The sequence below is a fragment of the Ctenocephalides felis genome, unplaced genomic scaffold, assembly GCF_003426905.1.
Source record: "Ctenocephalides felis isolate EL2017-DRISC unplaced genomic scaffold, ASM342690v1 CF-g0.4_SCAFFOLD_01886, whole genome shotgun sequence".
NCBI classification, from domain to species: Eukaryota; Metazoa; Arthropoda; class Insecta; order Siphonaptera; family Pulicidae; genus Ctenocephalides; species Ctenocephalides felis.
Genome location: NW_020538040.1, coordinates 14729806 through 14754657, shown reverse-complemented (window position 1 = coordinate 14754657; position 24852 = coordinate 14729806). Strand labels below are relative to the sequence as shown.

The following is a 24852-nucleotide window of genomic DNA, read 5'->3' as shown; positions in this document are numbered from 1 at the left end:
TATTTTGATTATTTTATCATTTAATAAATCGTACGACAGCTCTCTGCCTATCTTTTGTATTGTTTTGTACAGAATGTCCGTTTATCTTCTCATGATAACATCGTGAAAAGTAACTTTCGTCTAAACAAAAGATAAAATAACATTTAGATAATATATAATCACAAGAAGATTAAAACAAACAATTAAGATTATCACAACATTAATAACAAATCTTTATTATTTTTAAATACTGATTTCAAACGATATATTGATATTTATTGAGGTAATATTGCCGATTATGAAATTGAAATCAAAATTAATCACGAAAAATCTACGTGATCATCATTTATGAATCGAAATTTACAGACTTTTTTTCAACTTTATACCTTATCATTTGAAATTGTATATTATTGAAAATTTATAAAAGTGACCCCTTCGAACAGTTGACGTGTTTTTTTTTTTCACATCGGTGTAGACCAATTATTTATACCATTTAATACTAAACCATTATTAAAAAAGTTATAATACTTTTCAGTTTTGTATTTTTGAGCATTTGAACTAATTTTTAAATGACCATAACTCCTACAACTTACAGAATATTAATGCACTGCCCAAAATTTTTAGAACACATTCAAATGTCAATTTTTGGCAAATTTAGGCTAGGTTGTCTTGCGCTTCAATATAAATTATTGATAATATATAATGATAATAATAATATAAATAGTGATTATAATATTCAAGGAGCCCATACCCTGTACTCTAATCTCGATGCTTATTTTTCGAGTGAAATTTTCATATTTTGTACAAAATTAAAAAAAGCTTCTTTCTAACAGTTTCTTAAACAGTTTTCAAATGTAAGAATTCGTTTACAGTTTGAAGCAAGTTTTGAGAAAATATAATTATTTTATACATTAAATTTATGAAATTTTCAAATTTTTGTTCAAGAATCATTAAAAAATGCCAGTGGTTCTTTTGTTACAGTTTTCTTTGTATTTTTAATTTATCAAGAAATCAAGAATTTGATTACTGTTTGAAGCATTTTTTGAAAAAATAAATTTGTAAAAAAATTTGTATTTTCAACCCTTTCCACTCGGATGCTGCGGCTCCGGCGGCAATATACATGTAAATCTCGGAATTTGCGAGTAGAAATAGTTAATATAGATACTTCATAATGTTTATGACGTTATGAATCATAAAGGAGTCAATTCTAACAGAAAATACATTTGATTTTTTTTCAAATTTAATAATAATAGTATAAATTTTATATTTCTTTATTATAACAAAAGATTGAAGGTATTTCACATTTAAATTTTCAATATTTTTTATTTTAATTTAATTTCTAAAACCCATGCGTCTGTAGATGGTATTTTTGCAGGTAGAGTTATCTTCACACTTTTATCGGTTTTGGCCCACTGCGAATATAATTTCAAAATTAATAAATAATATTGTTATTGGTATTTTTAAACTGATATAAAAAATTTACCGTCAATTTATTGTCATTGCCGAGCATGGTTACCGATCCCGAGCTTTCTATGTATTTTACCAAAGCGCCCAGTTCTAATTTGTCGTCAGCTGGCCAGTCATAGAACAGAGCAAATACTGTATCTGGAATTTTTAAAATCCGATAAATATTATGATTACTAATTATATACTGCACTCATTTTGTGAAAAATCTGGTGAAAATGAACAATGGTGTTTACAAACCTAACACTGACTTGGTGAATGACAAGGCGAAGAACAGTATTCCAAACCAATCTATTACCAATTTTTTATCTTTCTTAATTATGTTTCAACTTACTGCAGTTTTCTTCTTTAGTTGTTGTATACCAAACATCATTAGTCAAAGTGTCATTTTGGTGCAACCAAGGCTGTGATTTGTAAATCGCTTTTCCATTAATTTGCAACCATGCACCTAAATTTCGTAGGCGCTCCTCAAAGATTACATCGATTGTTCCTTCTTTGGTTGGTCCTACATTTATCTAAAAACAAATTTTATTATCACTTTTGGATACAATCTGATTTTTATATGATACATTATAAATGTTTTATATTAAGAGTATTTTTTTTAGAAATTTGTTTACCAAAATGTTTCCACCACAACTGATGGTTTGGATCAATTGCTTCAGCAGTTCTTTTTGAGTCATATAGTCTGATAATTTGGCATCTCTTCTGTATCCCCAGGATGCTTTGTCAATAGTCATTGCATTTTCCCATTTGTGAGGCTGCAATGTACCTGAAGAAATAAGAAAATAAATAATTTTCATCAAATATATTGACTATTTCGAGATTTAGGCGATGATTTTTCTTAAAGAAATGTTAATCTGCAAGACATTTGCAACTAGTCTTTAAAGTTTTTGAGTTTTTGTGAAATCTAAGGTTTGTGCTAATAAAATAATATTTATTTTTGGAGAAAAGTATCATGAAATGGGGCATCCATCAAAAATCTACCAGTCGAAGACTTATAGAAAATGATAGAGATGATGGTGATCATATTTGACAACTAATATACATTTTTAGTTGCTTCCTTAAATATAAAGTTTTTGTGGGATTGCTTTTATTTTAAGGATACAACTTATTATGAATTTATTCAAAATTATTTATTGCTGTAAGAATCATTTATTAAGAGATGTGCATTCAAGCGGTTTTTGAGAAATTTTATGATTCATTGCTTTAGTTTTCTATGAAATTTTTGTAGTAGGGGGAAGTCCCGTAACGCCGGACGGCACTTAAAGCCGGACACTTTTAACCCATAATATTTAAGCGAGAATAAATCTTTTTATTTCAAAATACAAGTGAAAGGGGCGTAGGGGGCACACAGGTGCAGGATCACGCGCCAAGACTCACCTGTGACGCACACGGCGTGTTCAATGCTGGTTATTTTGAAATGTCCGGTACTAGGTGCCACTTCGTAAAATCACATTTTTTGTTACCAAAGTTTGATTGATAGTATTAATTATGGTTTAGCAAAGATTGCGTTTTTGTTAATTTAGTTTGATTTCTAACTTTGTTATCTAACATAAGTCATAATTTGATAAACATTTCGTAAAAAGTTTTTTGATTTATTTATAAATAACCTTAGGTGTCCGGCACTCGGGGACTTCCCCCTACTTACTGACAATAAATAAGGTTGCATTTAAGGTTTTAAATTTGATCATCTAATTTGTATTGCACATGTGCTTTTCCAAACTTTGATGGCTGAGCAACACTGATATAGTACATTCGTTTTCATTATTACCTGGATTGTATCTGTCACTACATGAGAAGAAACCACCATGCTTGCAATGAGTGTCAGTTCCCCATCTATCGTTGGTTACAATCTAAAAATTGATAAATAAAATAAATGATTCAAATTTTACATTTATTAATATGTATAAGCTTTGTCCAAAAGTTATTACCTCATCTTTAACTGGGCTTTCATTATAAAGCCAAGCCAAAAACTCCAAACTATTCCAATAGTATTCTGAAGCATCGGCCTCACCATCTGACCATAAAACCGATGGTTTATATGTATTTATCAACTCATGAAGTTGCGGTAAACTTTTTGTGTTTACGTAATTTTTGCTTGTGAAATTAGTGGCTTGATCGTCTCTATAGAGTCGATTGAACCATTCAAACAATGAGTAGTAAAGACCAAATTTTAGATCCGTTTTGTTACGGATCGCTTCTGCTAATTCACCTGAATAATGGAAATTTTCTTAATAATAGACAAATACACATATACTTTTTTGGTTTTAATGAGCAAATATTAACGACAAAACTGAAGAGGAAAGTCTAAGTCTAAGTCTTCAATAAAATTTATTATATATTATTCATATTTTTTTCCAATCATGATAAACGTAATGAACATTTTGAATTCATAAAAATCTTACCAACTAAGTCTCTGTGTGCTCCTAAATCTTGTGAATTCCAGCTGAAGGAATATTTAGAAGGCCACAAAGAATAACCGTCGTGATGTTTACTGGTTAGGACTACGTATCTATAAATTAAAAAAAAAATACATTTCATTTTTTAATCTAACGTGAACATTAAGTAATCTATAAAACATTTTTTCTCGTATCTTTATATATGTTGATGGATCTCGTAGCTTAACCTAAATAAGATTTTTATCAGATATTTGAAGTTAAGCTACAAAATATGTTGCCAATCTAAAAAAAAACGGTTCAACATAATTAATATTTTACAGTATTTGTATAATTAAGCAATACTAAATTTTGCAATAATAAAAAAAACTATTAAAATTAGTATAAACAACTATACTACAACTATAAAAAATTATCAATATCTTTTCTGTTTCTTTACATTTTTATTCTTCGTGCGTAATAAGACTACTATATAAGAAAATTTCAACTAACATTATATTAATTAATTAAAAACAGTGTAAACAAAGTTATTTGGTCTACTAGTGGTTTCAGCTATATTTTTTAATTAGTTATTTTATTACTAAGTTAGTTATACAATAACTAATTTTTATAGAAGATTCAAAAAATCTGTATATTTTATTAGCAATGATCAGTAACTAAATGAAATTACAGAAAAAAATTATAAGGCAAATAATGAAAAAAATGGTCGACCTAATATTATGCTTAAATATTATGATTTAAGTTATGGTAGTTATTAGATTTTCCTAAGAGTATTTAATTTCAAATAAAATGTATCTTTTACTTAGCTCCCGATGCTCTAAATACATCAGCCCAATAGTTTGGATCAAAAAGTTCGGTTTTAAATTCTTTGCCAAAATCTTGGTATGTGAATCCAGGCGGGTAATTTTTTTTCATGTATTCTACATATTCTGGTACGTTTCCTCCTAGAAATAAATTGTACTGTTAGAAATATTTATTTAGAAATTAGGGTCCTATGATTTCGAAAACTAAGATTGTTCGTCGAAATAATTTCATTTAACATTTTAAAAACTGGTATTTGTTATTTTTGCGTAAAGAAAGTAGAATATGTAATTTATTCAATTTATTTCAAAATTTCTAAATTATTAACTCTTACTATAAGGTAAAACATTGAAATTACGAAAATGGGTATATTTTTGATATTTAACTTAAATGTTATTGGAAATATTTGATTTGCATTGTTAAATGAGCTCACTGGTTTTTGATAAATTCTGGACTAGTCAATTCGAAGTTACGATGGAAAAATTGTTTAAATCGCGGATTTTGGTAATAAAAATGAGTATATCACATATGGACATCAAATTAGTTTATTTTTATAGATAATTTGATAATATTTAAGTACACAAATATTTGTCTAAATTTTTAACTTTCCGTAGGATAAGTTATAGTAATCGCAAAAAAATCGAAAATGAAATTTTTTATTTATCTTTGCGTTTTAGAGGTTTCTGAACATGTTGGCATACCTTAGAAAAAATTGGTGTATGTGTGTGTTTGTGTGTGCGGATACAAATTGTTGTCGATGATTTCAGGAACACGGTTCAATTATTTAAAAAACATTTGATTCCTATTGATAAGGAGACGTGCTGATTGGTTTTTGACAAAGGCAGATCTATCCGTTTGGGAGATACGGGACAAAAAGTGCCAAAAAGGTAACTCAGTTTTTAAGAGAGCGGAGCGTCCGCTTTTAATAATTTAAAAAACATTTTATTTGTATTGATAAAATGGACAACTGACAAAATTTTTGGGAAGGCAGGTCTAGCGGTTTCGGAGATCAAGTAAAAAAAGAAAAAAATGCCATTTGGCGGTCAAAAATGATTATTAAACATAGGCACATCAAATTATCAGATATTTTATGGAGATTTTAATAATACTTATAAATTTTGTTTACATTTCAATGGGTTCCATAACATCAGTTGTCAAAATCAAAACAAAGAAAACATTCTTTTTCAAAAAGTCTTTTTTTCCAAAAAGTCAATTTATTTCATAAATTTAAAATTTCTCAAAGATCTCATTTTTTCAAAGTTTAAAAACAATTTTAATCTTTTTTAAAAAAATTGATTTTTGGTACGGTAAGTTCCAGCAATTTGCCTTAAGGAACGATGCCATGCACCACGTTTGTTTATAAAATTGGAGGGTTTATCAATTTCTTTTAATGTCATAGGTCACCAGTTATATTACAATTATTACCTTGCCACCACCACCAAAACCATTCAGTACCCATACTGGGTACCGAATATACACCCCAATGCAAAAATATTCCAATTTTGGCATTATCGAACCATTCAGGCAAAGGTCGACTGTCCAAACTCTCCCAATTTGGTTCGTACTTTTCAACAACTTTCACTTCATTATCCAAAACAGAACTTGTCACTAACCATAAATTAAAAGCGGCTAAAATAATTAATTTCAACCACATTTTTAATAAAAATAAATAATCGACATTCAAATGTATTTATAGTCTTCGATCGATAACAATGTACTGTACAATATTATATTATCATCGTGCGATGTTCTGTCTATTCTTATAAATACTGACCTCTGAAATTGTAATCAATTAACCTGATATGGATTCAAACAAAGAGAGTAAATAAAAAAAATTTATGGGTTTTTAAATTTGATTGCATCGAATTTTATCATTTTGAGTTTTGTTTATTTAATATTGATACGATCATTTGCTTCAATCAGATTGATATGCTAATGGAAAAATATTTTGTTTTTAATTGAATATTTACTATATCTTAATTAAATTTTTGGTGAAAGGCAAGATGCTCTAAATCAATGTATCAATTATTTATTTATCAAAATTTTTAAGATAATTAACATAAGTAATTGTGGTTTTTGTAATATTAGTCTGATGACTGATTATTGATGAAAATTTTGAAACCTCACCACTTAACTTAATAAAATATATATCTATATTATGTTTTTTTACATCAATATTTAACTTCCCGTAGGGTAAATTATAGTAATCTTATAATATAATATGGTATGCTTTAGTTCTTACTGAATTAAAGGTTTATGTTACTGGAAGTCCATTAACCAAAGATGTGTAAAAACAATTGAGACTGGTTATAATATCATTACATAAATAAATATCATTAAAAAAACAAAAGCAAATGTCATTTCAGTTTTATATTTTTTCAATACTTATTTTATACCTTCAAATTTTAAATAAATTTTACAATAATTTATAATGCGGGAATGAATTTATTCACACGTCGGCCAAGCTGGAGTCTAGATACGAAACGCAACATGGAAATTATACTGTCTTGAACTCGTCTTTGAACCGAAAGCCATATTAGCTAATCCTAGTAAAAGATCGAATTGCAAGCAGACAACTGCTATACCTCATTTTTCAATGAGAGTGCCAATGGTCAACTAGTCCCAAGAAGCATTATGGTTGATCTGGAGCCAACGGCTATCAATGAAGTTTGATAACTTGATAACTTCAGAAGAATATGCTGCCAGTCACTGTCAAATACATTCGTTCTTCAGTGCAAGTGCCATTGGTAAATTGGTCACAAGGGGCGAATATGGTTGACCTGGAGCCAACGGCTATCAATGAAGTTTAGGTAGAAACCTATGGAATAGATAACTTGATAGCTGCTGAAGAAGATGCTGCCAGTCACTTCCAAATACATTCGTTTTTTAGTGCAAGTGCCATTGGTAAATTGGTCCCAAGGGGCAAATATGGTTGACCTACAGCCAACGGCTATCAATGAAATTTAGGTAGGAACCTATGGAATAGATAACTTGATAACTTCTGAAGAATATGCTGCCAGTCACTTCCAAATACATTCGTTCTTCAGTGCAAGTGCCATTGGTAAATTGGTCCCAAGGGGCAAATATGGTTGACCTGGAGCCAACGGCTATCAATGAAATTTAGGTAGGAACCTATGAAATAGATAACTTGATAACTTCTGAAGAAGATGCTGCCAGTCACTTTGAAACACATTCGTTCTTTAATGAAAGTGCTATTGGTCAATTGGTCCCAAGAGGCAATTATGGTTGACCTGGAGCCAACGGCTATCAATGAAGTTTAAATAGGAATCTATGGAATAGCTATTTGAAGATGCTGCCAGTCACTACGCTCGTGGTCACTATTCAATCGGAACAGATGGAAAAGATGTTATGGATCGCGTGCACAGGCTGAACTGTACAATGTACAGGTGTGCAAGGCTTCTTTGTATTTAATTTATTTGGAGGTGGTACTGGATCCGGCTTTTCATCATTATTAATATAAAGACTCCCTGACACCTACCACAAGAAATGTAAGTTGCAAGTTGCAGTAGTTCCAGATCCGCAGGTGTCAACGGCTGTTGTAGAATTTTACCATGTCATTTTAACCACACATGCAACTATTTCAGCAGCAGACGTAGCATTTATGGTTGACAACGAAGCTATTTATGATATTTGTCGGACTAAGTTAGGAATTGAACAACCCCGCTTTACGAATTTGAGCCGTTTGATCAGTTATGTGGTTTCTTCAATCACTGCTTATTTTTGTTTTAATATAAATTTGTATATAAACGTAACACTTGGACTAATTAATGAATAATTAAATGTCAATTTAAATGAATTTCAGAATAAATTTGTACCATTACCGAGAATTTACTTTGCTATAGAATCTTGCACCAATTGTTTTATTAAACGAATGTCGTAATTTTAAGTGTCATCGAGATTGCAATTCAATTGTTTAACCATTTTAATCAAATAGTAAAATGCGATACAAAAAGAGGTAAATATATGGGATGCTGTATATTCTATCGTGGAGATGTTGTACCGAAAGAACTGTAAATTTATATATATATATATATTCTAACAATCTGTCCAATATTATAAATTAGAATAATGTATGTAGTATTACATGTTCAGATTTTGTAATTAATTTATTTTTAATTTTAATATTAGGTTTAGTTGCCAGTTAGCTCAGAGAAAAAATATTATATGGTACTTTGAACAATTGTGTACATGAAAATATTATAAATACGATGGATTTGTTATAAAATCAAATCATACAAGAAAATGGCGAGTGTCACAACCGTCTCTCGAATGTTAAAATAAATTAAAAACAAAGATATAAGTATTAAAATCGTTTATAACAATTTTAATTATTTAATTTTAAGTTTAAAATGTGGTTAATATAATTTTAAAAAGTGGTTTAAACCCTGCAGAAAGTTGATAAAGCTTATGAACAAAATATAACAATATAAGGCACTGACTGAAAGCAATTATGGGAACCACAAATAATGTCGAATAACATTTTATTTTATTAAGAGGGTATTCTGGTCTAAGGTCATATCAATTTTATACGATTTTAGGAAGGTAGTAAAAAAAGGAAAACAATATTTGTACTACGTTTTTTACTAAATTACTGTTTTTTGGGTATATTTTTTTTGTTACATTTTACTCAAAGGATAACACATGTTATACGCATATTTGCAATAAAATTGAATCTATTTGGTCCTAGTTTGTTCTATAATAAAATGGTCCTAAATAAAATAATGACATATTGACCCTCAAATATAAGCCAGTTCTTCTTATTAAGGTATTAGCAAGAGGCAAATATACAATATTTTCTTGCCAGTGTAAATGACGGCCTCGCTCGTACATAAGTGACTAGAACGACTGGACCTGGTTCAGCGGTCCCGAGTTCAAATCCTCTTCGAGGAGCCTGTTGTCAAGCAGTAGTGACAACGGTTTTCACTTGGAAATAGAGATAACAATATACTATCAAGTGAAAACAGCCCTGATACGGCATTGCTGTACCAATAGAAATTTATCACTATTACAATAATTGTAATAATAAAATTCATTTAGAGATGACATATGGAGATGACACAACTGATTGGGTTGCCATCTATAATAACGTAGTTTGTAAGAAATTTATCACAACAGCTCATAGAACCCATAAATTCTGGTCGCTGTTAAAACAAATTAAAACTAGTGGGGCGCATCGTGCCTTAAGGCAAATTGCTGGAACTTCCCGTACCAAAAAATATTTTTTTAAAAACGATTAACATTTTTGAAAAAATTTTACTTCGAAAAAATTAGATTTTTGAGAAACTATAAATTTTTGACAAAAATTTACTTTTTTTTTGAAAAAAAAAGACTGAGGAAAAATTTATTTTGAAATATTTTGAAAATTCTGAACTTTTTTCAAAGCAATCCTACTGCTTTAACTGCATAGAGACAAAATATCGAAGCGCGTAAGCGCCGCGTCGCCATCTAACGGATAAATATTGGTACGGAACCTATAGGAATGTAAACAAATACTTATTGTTAAAATTTCTAATAATTTAATGTGCATATGTCTAATGATCATTTTTGACCGCCAAAGGGCATTTTTTTTACTTTTTTTACTAGAAACCGCTGGACCTGCCTTCATGAAAACTTGATCAGTTCTTCATCTTATTAATACAAGTAAAATGTTTTTTGAATTATTTAAGTCAGACGCTCCGTTCTCTTAAAAACTGAATTACCGTTTTTGGCACTTTTTGCCCCATATCTTCGGAACGACTAGACTTGCTTTCTCCAAAAACTAATCAACACGTCTTCTTATCAATATGAATCGAATGTTTTTTGAATTATTCAAATTGCTTCATCCGTGTTCCCGAAATCGTCGACGAAAACACACATACACGCACGTAATTATTATGTTAAATTCAATATTTATAGAACAATAATGTATGTTTAATTTAAAACCTAACAACCAAAAAGTGTGATCATTATTAATTTTAAATGTGATTAATGTCTACTTGTATGTACAAGTATAAGTATTTTATAATGTTATTAGTGTGCCGCGTATTGATAAAAATATTTAATTTATTTTATTATTGTATCACACATTCAAATGATGAATTACGAACCTCATGATGAAATCAATCTGTTTATTTTCAAAGTAAAAAATAAATATTATTACACAAATAAATAATCAAAGTTGTTTATAAAATCGGTTATAAAATTCACAGAGAGAGATCACACGAACGTCCAAATCTATACTAGCTGTTCAATCCAAAAACATGAGGCAACTTTTAAAACTAAAAATAATCCATTATATACGCAAAAGCAAATGGTACATACTAATATATAATATAACAGAAAATACAATTGTATTATGTTTTATTTTGTCTGCGATTGGCACGGCTTCAAAACCTTTATTGTATATAGATATATATGTGTACGTCACTTTGATTTCGATTTAATTAAGCTTCCATTGGAAATTTTGGAAATTGTCCATGGAGTAAATTTAGCTTGGCTAAGAAGAAGGGTCTGATAAAACATGAGATAAAAAACACAATTGTACGACAATGTTGAAGATGAAAATAGTACTAGCGGTGAGTGGCATTGTGTGGAGGCTAGTTGCAGAAACTTTCCCCTATGGGTAATACTGCCCTAGGGCAGGTCCGTGAGCTGAGCTAAACTCCCAGTCGATTCAGGGAACAATAGTGTGAAAGATTTTTCATTGCCATTTCACACCACAGTGCCGGAAATAGGCTATTTTCAATTGGAAATATATTTTTAACTTCTCCTGGGGTAATTTATAGTAATGAGCCGAAAATCGAAAATGAAACTTTTTGCATATCTTCACGTTTAAGAGGTTTCACACATACCTCAGAAAAAATTGATGTATGTGTGTGTGCGTGTGTATGTATGTGTGTGTGTGCGTGTGCGGATATAAGTTTTCGTCGACGATTTCGGGTCACACGGGTCAAGCGATTTGAATACTTCAAAAAATATTCGATTCGTATTCATAAGGAGACATGCTGATTAGTTTTTGGCAAAAGCAGGTTGAGCGGTTTCTAAGATGCGGGGAAAAAAGTGCCAAAAATGGTAACTGATTTTTTAAGCGTCCGATTTATTTGATAAAACATTATATTTGCATTGACTATACTATACTATATTGAACCGATGAAATATTTAGGAAGGCAGGTCTAGCGGTTTCGGAGATCCAATATAAAAACAAATTTTGTTCCTGCAACGCGGCGCCCACGCGCTTCTATATTTCGTTTCTACGCAGCTACACAGATAACGTATCCCAATTGCTTTGAAAAAAATTTCAAAATTGCCAAATATTTCAGAAAAATAAAATTTTTCAAAAAATGTCAATTTTGGGTCAAAACTCAAAAATCGATTTTTCTCATAGTTCTAAAAGAAAATTGAATCTTTTTTAAAAACCTTAATTTTTGGTACGGAAATTTTCAGCAATTTTCCTTAAGGCACAATGCCATGCACCACTAGTTATCTATATTTTCAAAAATTCACTACTGCATGTTATCAGGTTATCCAGAGCAGGGGTTCGAACTCGCAACCCCGTCCACACAAAACAGTGCGCTTAATCATGGAACACCAACTTTCCTATATGTATAAATAATAGACTTAATCAACAAGAAATCATTATATTAACCCTTTTCACTCACGAATTGTGAGATTAATACGAATTTTGCCGCCGAAGCGGCGGCATCCGAGTGAAAAGGGTTACTTTATGAATGATCAATAAGTATACCAAGTTGCTGTATGGCATTATAATACGAGAAAATATTGCAGATTATTCACTTCTGAATAAAATTTACTTTTAAAAAATTATTATACATTATTGAAAAACAAAATGAACACCCGCTTAATACACACGCGGTGTATTTTTTAAAAGTGCGTCCCAATATTCCAAACGTTTTAAACAATTTGTTAAAATTAAACCAATTTTAGCAGGCCTATAATATTTTAGAATTATAATATATAAGGATGTTTGTTAAAAACCATACACTCTCAATACAAAAAGCTTTTTTTCTTATAATATAATAACTTATTATATAAAATATATTTTATAAACTTTTATAAATTTTTGTTCATAAAAAAACTATTAGTACGTATTTATGATATTTATGTATGAAAGCTAGAACAATTAAATGTTTAATAGAGATTACAAATAAACAAAATTTTGTACTTTATATTTTAAGATTAATATTTAACTAATAATAAACATTTTTTTCAGTAATCAAAACAACACAATTAGATTAACTATATAACTCGAAATTTTTATTAAGCAAAGTAATTATGCTTATAATTAGTATAGAAAATACTATAAAGATAAATAACATTTCATTATTAATATAAGAGGATTCTAAAATTTGCTGTCAGGTTCTGAACACAAGAATTTTGACGTTGTTCTAATGTTAAATAAATTAATTTATACGGCATTCACATCTGTCGTTTCAATCCTGGTGATTCGCCTAGCAGGCTTCACAGTCAAAATATGCGGTTTACATAAGGTGGTTCCTTCTTCACCACCTCCAATTTTCATACCAGAAAGGGATTCAATAATGGCGTCCACTCCAAGGGAGTTGACACCTGCAGGCTTCATCGCGAAGTGCAGGTAGCAAAAACCTTTCACTCCCCTCCAGGTGATGTCAAAAGGCTTAACACCCCTTTCTGCCAAAGCAGACTTAATGTCACGCACTCTATCCGTCTTAGCGATGTTGCCCACCTTCACGCTAAATTCGATCTGCGGCTTTGTTCTACGCGTGCGCCTCTTTCGCAAATGATTGCGTCTGGATTGGCCATTCTCATTAGATACGTCCAATACGTCGAATACGTCGTTCTTCTCCTTCTCAGAGACACGTCGTCGTCTCAATCTACGGCCATTTCGTCTATGCTCTGATGCATCACCATCACCCTCATTTGGCTCGGATTCGCTATTCTTTGCTGACTTACGGGGCCTCCTTCTCTGTTGAAATTTATTAGGGACTCTCACTTTCTCCACGCTTTCATTATCAGTGTCTACCTCTTTTAGCACGATCTGTTTTCCAGCGCTAAGATAAAAAATAATATACTTTACATAATGATGTAAACTAATTATATATAAACACATGTATTCTAGCAAGTATTCATACATTAATTTTAAATACACTATTAAATACTTACGCTTCTTCCTCTTCTTTGATTTTTTTCAAGGTATTTACAGTGTTTAAACGCCTTTCGGAGATCAAATTCCACATTATGTGAGTTGGCCGTGGTGGTCGTCCCGAGACCATGATTGTCTTGGTAGGTGTTATTATAATGTCAACGGGCACATCGTGGGCACCAAATAATGCGCTGGGCATATCGTCCTTCACCTGGCAGTCATGCACCAACGTGATAATAAGACTATTCTGGTTTAGGGCTTTGGCATGCTGCATAATGGCAAATTCAAGATCAGTGTAACCGCGACCCTTACCAATTCGCAAGCCATTGCGAGACACTGCCACCGATCCAATGATCAGTAAGTCAATGCTAATATCAGAGTTTAAATCAACAGTTGGAGCTTCATTTAATCCTTTACGAGTAATTGCACGGCGGACATGGTACTTGGAGTTGTTTTCAGGCATTACAATTTTGGTTAGTAACCCAGATTGTAGTCGAGGGACAGGGACTACTAATTGCTTACCTTCCTCCAACGCCAGTATTCTAACACATTCCATTGGCTTATCTGGATTTACTAAAACGGTCTTTGCTTGTTTGAAAACATCGAGTTCACTTAATCTCTGCGCGGCATCAAAGGCTCCCTTGAAGTTTGGAATCCTATTAAAAACTGGACGTGGGAACAGTGAAAGCCGGTTCTCATCCAAGTATTTCCAGACACCTCTACGGATTACTTGCTTCGTCACCCCAGCTTCAGCTTCCTTTGCTTCCTCTGTAAAATCCATTCTAGATTTGTCCATTCTAATAATCGTCAAATTTCAACCAAGAAATACTATCGCGAAAATACGATCACGTTTATAAACACAACTCGACGAGGTTTGTTGATTTGATTTGTTTTTGTTTGACGAAAAAGTCATCACTACTAGACTAGCATTTTTTTAATAAAAAAAACAAATGCTTTCAAAATTCTAAATTGATAAATGACTTATTTTTGAAGTTATATGTCTAATTTGACTTGCAAAATGTTGCATTAAATGTCCGAAATATAATCGTTCGAAATATAATCGTCGTTTGAAACGGCCATTTAAACCAAGACCGAGAGTATTGTTTATTGAAGTAAAACTTATAATGCGACTTCCAACAAAGTTTAATTAAACTGATAAATGAATTGATACTTTTATAGTTGTAATTATAATTTGATTTGCAAATGGTTAAGTTAAATTTTTGACATATAATATATGAAATTTATCATTTAACCCAGTGGTTTCCAACCTTTTTTGCACGGCGCCCCCGCTATCTGATATCAAATTATCAGATATTTTATAGAGATTTTAACAATAAGTATAAATTTTGTTTACATTCCTATGGGTTCCGTACCAATGTTTATCCGTTAGACAGCGACGCGGCGCTACGCGCTTTACATTTGTCTCTATGCAGTTAAAGCAGTACGATTGCTTTGAAAAAAAAGTTCAGATCTTCCAAAATATGTCAAAATAAAGAAAACTTTTTTTCTCAAAAAAATTTTTTTTTTTTAATTTTTTTTTTCAAAAAAGTAATTTTTTGTCCAATTTATAGTTTCTCAAAAATCTTATTTTTTCGAAGTAATTTTTTTTCAAAAAAGTTTTTAAAAAAATAATAATTTTTGGTACGGGAAGTTCCAGCAATTTGCCTTAAGGCACGATGCCTTAATTGCCTTAAGACAGAATTTCACTTACAGCTAGTTTTGTAATTAAATCACTTCTGATATTTTGAGAAATGTTTTCTGACCAGTGATTCCCAAAGTGGTCTGTATTTGACCCGCAGGGGTATGAAAATTTTCAGCGGGTCCATGTCAGCGAAAAAAAATTCGTGGTAGTGGATCACAATAGAAAGTGTTAATATCCATTTACTATCCTTAATAAAAAGTCATATAGAATATTTATGAATAGAACTAAAAAGTAAATAAAAATATTGTTCTGTTTTTATAAAAACGTGTAAGTTGTGTCATAAGTAGGTATTCGATTTGTGGTCGCAATATCGTTGAGAGCTTGTAAAGACCCAATTTGCTGACTATTGAAGGGCTCGGCAATATTATTTGAGCTTTTTGAGACTGTCATAGTATTTCTGGATACTGAAGATAAAAAACGATTTAATAATTATAAAATATAGTGACCTCGTAACAAAAATAAGATTTAAACTTTACATCATTAGCCGGAAGATGTAAGATTGAATTTTACAAAATTGTTTCGAAATGTTGATAATCAAACATTTACTCTTTGTTTACTTTTTTTATTATCACTTTAAATTCAGTTAATAATACAGTTAATATGAATTAACTGAAGTACATTTAAAAATTGTTAATAAATCGAAGTTGGGCAAATAGAGGATAATGGCAAAGCCCAAGGGGTCGAAGGCACAAAAAAGTTTTAGAACCTGCGGTTTGGACCATAAATTTTATCCCTACGTAAAGTTTAATTAAACGTCGGTTTCAAACGATTCAGAATAACTTATAACGTCGAGGGAATACGAAATTAACAAATTGAATTTTCTGACGATATCAATAAATTATTTCGGGCTAATAATTCACTATTTTAAAATAAACGTCATAGTTTTTGTGGCCTTCAAAACACAAGTCGTTGAACATATTAATCGGGGCCATGTCTGGCCAGCGTGCAGTGCGTGCTTTTTGGGGCGGCCAAGTAAAACACTAGTGGGGTGGGTGGCATCGTGCCTTAAGGCAAATTGCCTAAACGTAAACTTCCCGTACCGTAACGAAATGTTCGAGGAATACTGAATGTTTTCAAAAAGATTATTATAAATATTGTAACATTGTCTAATATTTATAAGAATTACATAAACTGAACTGCAATGTTAAAATTATTTGTTTAAAGTATATTAGAACTATAGTCAGAATTAAAAATAAAATCTGAATTATTTTCGATAAAAAAAATGAAAAAAAAAAATGAAAAAAAAAATTGAAACAAAATTTTTTTTTTATCAACATCAATTATTTTGTTATGACAAGCAGAAAGTTCTTTGAATCAATTAAATCGGACGCTTAGTTCTCTCAAAAACTTTCATTTTTTGTACATTTAGCTCCGTATCTTCGAAATGGCTGCGCCTGCCTTTGCAAAAAACTAATAGCCACTTCTCCCAATCATTACTAATTGAATGTTTTTAGATCATTCAAATCGGATGCTCCGTTCTCTCAAAAACTCGATTTCTATTTTATGCACTCTTTGCTCTTTATCTCCGTAACTGCTGGACCTGCTTTTGCCAAAAACTAATCAGCACATCTCCTTATCAATAGGAATCGAATGTTTTTTGAACCATTCAAATCAGTTGATCCGTACGCCCGAAAACGTGGGCGAAAAATTGTATCCATACATACATATCCACACACACACAGACACACACACACACACATCCATTTTTTCTGAAGTATGCCAAAATGTTCAGAAACCTTCGAAACGTCGAGAAATGCGAAAATTTTCGATTTCGAGTTTTGGACGATTACAATAACTTACCCTACGGGTAGTTAATAATACCAACTACCGACTGAACTTATGATTGACTGAAGACTGACTCTATTGCATCATTGCAAGCCTAAGAAAAAAATTAATGATATAAATTGACTTGGACTTATGCGTTAGTTAAGTCTAAAGGCGTTTTTTTTAGTCTTCTGGTGTAGTTTATTGACATGAGCCTCGTTAGGAGGGTTCTCCAGTCGATGTCTGTACTTGATGGTATATCTTCTGATTTCTTCTCTTACAGTATGCAGGCCCGTGGTGGAACAGCCAGAGCGGTACATATTTTGGGGCGTTCAGAATTGCTTAGAATCTTATTTTGAAATTTTGGAATGACTTTTGTATTATCTGTGGACTCTTAAATGCTGTCCTTCAAAGTGTTATTCCGTACGTTCATAAGAGTTTTAGAATAACTTTCTAAATCAATAGTTTGTGTGTCGATAGTTGAGATTTTCTTTCTAATAGATGTATTGATAATTTCTAATACATCTTTATTAGATATACAATTCATAATTTTACAATTAAATAACAACAATTAAAACAACCAAATATAATATACAAATAAAGGAATGTTAAAATAATTTAATTTTGGGTCTTGATTTTATGGAACTTGATATTACGTCTTCGTTTAGTTTAGAGCATCTTCAAAAGTTGAGGTCCTGTATATTCATTGATTCGCAGAAATTATTTGAAACCTTAGACGCTTTTCCGAAAGCAAGTGCAGTATCAGAGACGAAGAAAAATATTTCACAGCTAAGTAATGCTCAGTTATACCCAAAAATTGCTGTATTTGTAAGATATCACATATAATTAGTAACAATAGATATTTATAATATGAAGGGGATGGTACCACTGTATTTCTTGAAGTCAAAATTAATATATTTAAAAATGTCATAAAAACTGTTGGCTTTTAGTAAATTAATCAAAACGTTGTGAAATTTATGATTGCTTAGTTGACGTATTTATAAAGGTAATAAATTGAACAGTAGTATTAAGGGGGTTGTTCGTTTTTTTGTTACAAAAAATGCCAGGTATTTGTTTTTGTTTTTCTCGAAATGTATTTATTATAGAGACATGCGGTTTTTTTTAAACAAAAATTACAAAATCATAGAATATTAAGAAATTTTTTATTTTATTTTTTCGCCGTCATTTTTTAACCAGGAGGCGCCAAAGTGGGCATTGCAAAGTCGATCTCTTTTGCGGTGCCACAGATAAATCCGTTGCGCATCGCCTGAAACAAAACAAAAGAAACTACGTTGAAGAAGAAGTTTGAATCCAGTCCCCCTACCAAAATGAAAGAAAACTAGCTGTAAGTGGAATTCTGTCTTAAGGCAATTAATGCATCGTGCCTTAAGGCAAATTGCTGGAACTTCCCGTACCAAAAATTATTTTTTTAAAAACGATTAACATTTTTGAAAAAAATTTACTTCGAAAAAATAAGATTTTTGACAAACAATTAGACAAAAAATTACTTTTTTTTGAAAAAAAAAATTTTTTTTTGATTTTTTTTTAATTTTTTTTTTGAAAAAAAAATGTTTTCTTTATTTTGACATATTTTAAAAGATCTGAACTTTTTTTCAAAGCAATCGTACTACTTTAACTGCATAAAGACGAAATATCAAACCGCGTAAGCGCCGCGTCGACGTCTAACGCGTAAACATTGGTACGGAACCCATAGGAATGTAAACCAAAATTATACTCATTGTTAAAATCTCTATAAAATATCTGATAATTTGATGTGCATATGTCTAATGATCATTTTTGACCGCCAAATGGCATTTTTTTTTACTTTTTTCATTAGATCTCCGAAACCGCTAGACCTGCCTTTTTGAAAATTTGATCGGTTCTTCACCTTGTCAATACAAGTAAAATGTTTTTTGAATTATTGAAATCGGACGCTCCGTTCTCTTAAAAACTGAGTTACCGTTTTTGGCACTTTTTGCCCCATATCTTCGGAACGGCTAGACCTGACTTCGCCAAAAACTAATCAGCACGTCTCCTTATCAATACGAATCGAATGTTTTTTGAATTATTCAAATCGGTTGATCGGTGTTCCCGAAATCGTCGACGAAAATTTGTATCCGCACATACATACACACACGCACACACACACACACACACACACACACACACACACACACACACACATACATCCATTTTTTCTAAGGTATGCCAAAATATTCAGAAACCTTTGAAACATCGAGAAATGCAAAAATTTTCATTTTCGATTTTTTTGCGATTACTATAACTTACCCTACGGGAAGTTAAAAAGCAAGATGGAAAAAAATGGCAGCTATTTAAAAAAAAGTGTTAAAAAGGGCATTTGTTTGGGACGAGGAGCTTGGCAAAAATTTTTTGCCTAATGTTATGAAGATGTTTGACGTAGGGGGACTAGGTATTGCAGTGGTGAACAAATTAAAAAAAATGTTTTAAAATTTTAATTAAATTTGTGGCACCGCATTGAAAAAAGTCATTTTGAGAAAAACGTATTTGAAGTTTTTAATATAATGTACTAAATACACCATTTAATTTAATGTACTAAATACACCATGGGGTTCAAAGATGCTGACCCAATAAAAAGGTCACGTACATGAGATATTATAATGAAAAAGGGAGCAGCTGGCATACTATAGCTCGCGGAGCGATGAAAAAAACGGTTTCAGAGGATCATACATATAGAGACATATATATCTATAACGTCAAAATAATAGATATTGAGATGATTTTTTTTTTAAAAATAATTCTAAGGTTTTTGGCTTTCATAATATCAAGAAATCTTAAAATCGAAAAAAAAAATAAAAACCGAATAACCCCTTTAAGCTTAAAAGTCGATCTTGTGATAGTTCTATTCCTTGTGGCATAGTGGGAATTGGACATGGAGGATAAATTAAAGTACCGGGGATTATTTTTTATAAGGAGAAGTGTAATAAGTAGGAATATGTTAGGAACAGTAAGAATGTTATACTTCTGAAAAATATTTCTACAACTTGTCATCGAGTTAAGAGAGAACATGATTCTTAGTGCTCTTTTCTGAAGTTTGAAAACATGTTTTAAGGATGCCGAAAAACCCCAAAATTGAATGCCGTAGACCAAATGCGAGTAGAAGTTGGAGTAATAGATAGAAAGAAGACAATTTAAACTAATTTTAGATTTAAGTACTCTTAACATAAAACAAGTTCTGGAAAGTTTAGGTATTAATGACGAATAAATAGGATTATCCCAATTTAATTTTTTTTTTGAATTTGAATTCCTAGGAATTTAGAAACAGCAGAAAAAGTGAAAAGGACATTATTAATAATTAGGGAAGTGATCTCGTTATTAATTTCATTGACTGTTCGAAACGACATTATTTTAGTTTTATCGTTATTAAGTAAAAGGTTATTAGAGTTGAACCAATTAGAAACTGCAATTATTGATTGGTTTAGTTTAAAACTGACTTTCTCAAAAGATTTTCCTTTAATAATTAAACTTGTATCGTCGGCTAAAATAATAAATTTGCAAAGATCGGTACAATTAGACAAATCATTAATATAAATAAAGAATAATAAGGGACCAAGAATAGAGCCTTGTGGGCCTCCAAGTTTTATATTTAACTTATTAAATATTACTGTGGAGTCTTGATCAACAAGATAACCTGATTGTGTTCTGCTAGATAGATAAACAGATGATAACCAATAAAGGCTCTTGAATTTTTCTTCCAGTTGTTTTCTTTTCTTCTGAATGTGTGTTTTCTAATTAAATTTCCTATCCAGATGAATACCCACTCCCAGACATTTAACGGTATCTGCCTGTGATATCTGTTCTCCGATAATAAATATCGGTGGACAAGTATCTTTCCTCAGTGTGTACTGATTTTTGGTCATTAATTCTTAACCTCCAGATTGAGAACAGAAAATCTTATTTCCCCGTTTTCTCTTCAATTAGATTTGCCGCAAAGGTTACCGCTACTTAAGTCTAACGTAATATCGCAGCTTAACCTTCTTATAATAATTACCGCCAAGTTTATACACGGCTTATCCGCATAATACGTATATGAGTGTTTGGTCTATTCTCTATGTAGAATGAAAATGAAAGTAAAAACGTGCTCTATCTTGCAGTTGGTTGTTCTTGGGTTCTCTATTACGTAATTGGGTCGATAAAAACGAATTGTCTGATAGATTGGAATATTGTATGAGATTATACGCTCCACGGATATTAACAATTGTGATATATTCTATTCTTCATTGTAATAGATTTATTTATGCACTGGAATAAATGATGAATGTGCTATTCGTTTTCAGGAGCTTAAAAGTATTTCTGATACTTTTTTTAAATGAATTGAAAATCCTGCTACAACGTGCAATAAACATCAAAAACATTGTAAGATTTATAGACAATTTTTAATATTGTTTTTGAATAGCAACCACATCCTAAGAGTCCTATAAGCTATTGACTCAAACAGTTGTCTCATCTCTGTGTCATATATTTTGTTTTTACAATTTCTGTAATAGGGCTAATATTTCATTGATGCAGCAATATCGTATGAAGGCTATTTTCATTTAGAAACATATTGCTTTATATATTTTCAAATGAAAACCAATGTCACTACTGCTTGACACCAGGTTCCTCGAAGAGGGATCAAATCCAAGACCTCTGATTCAGGTCCAATCATTCTAGCCATTTACGAGTGGGCCTGTTTGTAGACAATAACATTAAAAACTAGTTGAAAGTGCCATTTTGCATAATCTTTCCGAAATGTGTAAATGATCTACTTAATCTTTAAACAAATTAGATTAGAAAAATTTAGTACCTTTTAAAATTGTGCCATAGAATTTTGAAACTTCGACACTACTTATAGTTCAACAATATTTTAGACATTTTTGTTAAGACTATGATCTCTATCATCATTCAAAGTTACGTCAAAATCATAATTTGTTTAAGATAACTAGTGGGGTGGGAGGTAATGGCATCGTGCCTTAAGGCAAATTGCTGGATCTTCCCGTACCGTAATTAGACTTTCGAGGAATGAAAATAATCAATAATTATTTTGAATAATTTCAAATAGATTATTTATTATAAATATATACTGTAAATTTATAAGTGCTTATTAAATTGGGCCACGAGCGTATTTTATAAACATTTTATGTGTACGTTTACAAGAAATTTGTTCTTTCTTTAATTTGATATTTTTGATAATTTAGAATTTTTTTCAAAATTTTGAAATTTCTTTTAGATGTTTGAAATTTTTTTTTAGAAGTTTGATTTTTTTTGGAATTTAAAAAAAAAACGTTTTTTCTAAATTTTTTGAGAATTTGGAAATTTTTGAAAATATTAGATTTTTTTCTGAAAATTTCAAAATTTTTTCAAATTTTTGTAAGTAATTAATTTTATTTTTCATTTTGATATTTTTGAAATTTTTCAAAATTTGATTTTTTTTAAATGAAAAATTTCGAAAATTAGAATTTTTTGTAACTTTGATTTTTTTCTTTTGAAAATTTTCAATTTTTTTGAAATTTTGGTTGATCGAATAACATTCAATCGAATGGCTTTCATATTTTTTAAATTGGTGCAGCCGTTTCTTAGAAAAAGTCGACGAATGGTCAAAAATCGGTTCACATACGCCCAACATATACTATTTTAAATTTTGGTCTGAAACAATTCAGAATGTTTTGAAACGTCGAGCGAACATAAAATTAGCAAGTCGGATTTTCTGATTTCTTCTGATTTTCTGACTTCTTCTTCGCGAAGTTAAAAATTGTTGAAATTTTATTAATTTTTTTAATGAAATAAACAATTTAAAAGGGGGTGGCAAAGGATTTATTATTAAGATCTTTATCAATGGGCTATTTTTGAGATTGGTGTTAAATTCGGAATTTTTCTTTTCAGACTAGTGTTTTCAGCTATTTGAATATATTACTATTATATTGTGTTCACAAAAAAAACTATTTAATCCATTTTTTGGCTATGAATTAAAAACGTTAATATATGTATAAACTATTCAAAAGCATTTTTCATCCACCAAAATTGTAAAATAGTATTTATGCCAGACGTATACTTTTATAGTTAATATAGAATATTCTAGAATAATTGAAATTTCATCACCCAATTGAAATTTGCAATATATTTTCAATTAATAGCGAGAATGGAATCCGATTGGACTTCATACACGAGTTTGTATAAGATTAATAAAATCTATAAGAATAATTGAATCTAATATGTTATTTAAATGTATAGGCAAGTAAATATAGAAAACGCAACGAAAGCTTGAATCTTAGTTTCACATATTTGATATCGAAAGTAATTACATATTTTAATATAATGATGTCACACGTGGAAAAATATAGAGACATTAGAAACATATTTTTAATGTTTTTTTTAAACATAATATATAACAACTCATGATGCACAATTTAAAAGTTAATGAAAAATGTTTAATATTAAAATTTTTATTGCGATTTTTTTTATGTACTATTTACAAATTACCCATTCACATGATTTACAAAAATATATATTCTAATGTTTTATGATCTAAATAAATAATTTCTAATATATAATAAACTCTTTCCTATACAATTAACTGAATGTGATAAATAATGATAAAACTGTGATATAGTAAGAGATTTTTTCTCCTTCTGCCCTGGATAATTCAGGTTCATTTTTAATTACTAATTCAAATTACTATTTTTAATATATAGAACAATGGGCATTTCTTGTGACCGCATGGCTTTCTAGTATATATAACAATTTATTATTAATAATTTACAAGAAATACCGTATCTGCGCAAATAATGCAGACATTTCATTTACAACATCCATTAAGCAGAAACATATTTTTCAGGTATGAAAGTGTAACGAATCTGAACATTCTTTGCTCACACTTAAAATTTTACATAATTACTAATCCAAGTCGATCATGCAAACGAAAGAAATAATTAATTACAAAATAATAGACAGAGAGCTGTGGTAAAATTTAATCAAACATTTAAATAATTGTTTAATTAAAAACAACAGAAGGTACTTGTTTACAATATTTAATATTATTTTTAAACTCATAAATAATTAAATAAAGTATGTTTTATTTAAAACAATGTATAATGAAATATATTATTTATCTCAATAAAATGCTATAATATTTCTTTTATTAATTAATTAACCAATTAAGTAAATATTTGGCTATAAATGAATGATTATTAACTTGCCGAAGGACAAGTTTGTTTTCACTAGAAAGTTCGATATGGTAATTTTATGTTGTCTAATAATGATGTTTCAAGTTATTCTGAATTATTTGAGACCAAAATTGGAAAAAGTATGTGTTTGTATGAGTTTGGCTGCACCGATTACAACAAATTAAATGCCATTTCATGTAATTTAGTAAAAATTTGCGTTGATTGTTTTTGTAAGACGATTAGCCGAGCTGTTTCCTTAGAATGGGCAAAAAGTAATCGCAAAAAATCCTGAACCGATTTTGAATATTTAGAAACCGTTCGTGAGATATCAGTTAAGAATGTGCTGCTCACAGTTTTTGGTAAAGATTGGCCAGACCGTTTTTTCGTGATTGTTGAATATTTTTAAGACGATTTCAATGAAACTTT

At 30.4% G+C, this 24852-nt stretch overlaps 3 protein-coding genes across 3 annotated transcripts in view; 1 reads left to right on the top strand and 2 right to left on the bottom strand.

The window, feature by feature from the left end:
* LOC113378476 overlaps positions 1-24852 on the top strand; it is a 60789-nt gene that overhangs the window by 21426 nt on the left and 14511 nt on the right. The gene's annotated exons all lie outside the window — the stretch shown is intronic.
* On the bottom strand, positions 1302-6294 carry LOC113374681 (plasma alpha-L-fucosidase-like). Its single transcript, XM_026614657.1, has 9 exons — positions 6066-6294; positions 4642-4783; positions 3849-3955; positions 3375-3655; positions 3215-3296; positions 2061-2212; positions 1778-1958; positions 1463-1584; positions 1302-1391 (listed from the first exon to the last, which is right to left on the bottom strand). The coding sequence occupies exons 1-9, from the start codon at positions 6292-6294 to the stop codon at positions 1302-1304; spliced, it is 1386 nt and encodes a 461-aa protein (XP_026470442.1).
* Positions 13066-14575, bottom strand: LOC113374680 (methenyltetrahydrofolate synthase domain-containing protein-like). Its single transcript, XM_026614656.1, has 2 exons — positions 13800-14575; positions 13066-13687 (listed from the first exon to the last, which is right to left on the bottom strand). Exons 1-2 carry the CDS (start codon positions 14573-14575, stop codon positions 13066-13068), a joined length of 1398 nt encoding a protein of 465 aa, XP_026470441.1.

What these genes read in the sequence shown, in the direction of transcription:
- LOC113374681 (XM_026614657.1), bottom strand. Translation starts at nt 6,294, where the DNA reads ATGTGGTTGAAATTAATTATTTTAGCCGCTTTTAATTTATGGTTAGTG. An exon ending in AGCACACAGAGACTTAGTTG is followed by an intron (nt 3,656 to 3,848) that starts GTAAGATTTTTA and finishes TCCATTATTCAG; the next exon opens with GTGAATTAGCAGAAGCGATC. An exon ending in AACTAAAGAAGAAAACTGCA is followed by an intron (nt 1,585 to 1,777) that starts GTAAGTTGAAAC and finishes TAAAAATTCCAG; the next exon opens with ATACAGTATTTGCTCTGTTC.
- LOC113374680 (XM_026614656.1), bottom strand. Translation starts at nt 14,575, where the DNA reads ATGGACAAATCTAGAATGGATTTTACAGAGGAAGCAAAGGAAGCTGAA. An exon ending in ATCAAAGAAGAGGAAGAAGC is followed by an intron (nt 13,688 to 13,799) that starts GTAAGTATTTAA and finishes TTTTTATCTTAG; the next exon opens with CGCTGGAAAACAGATCGTGC.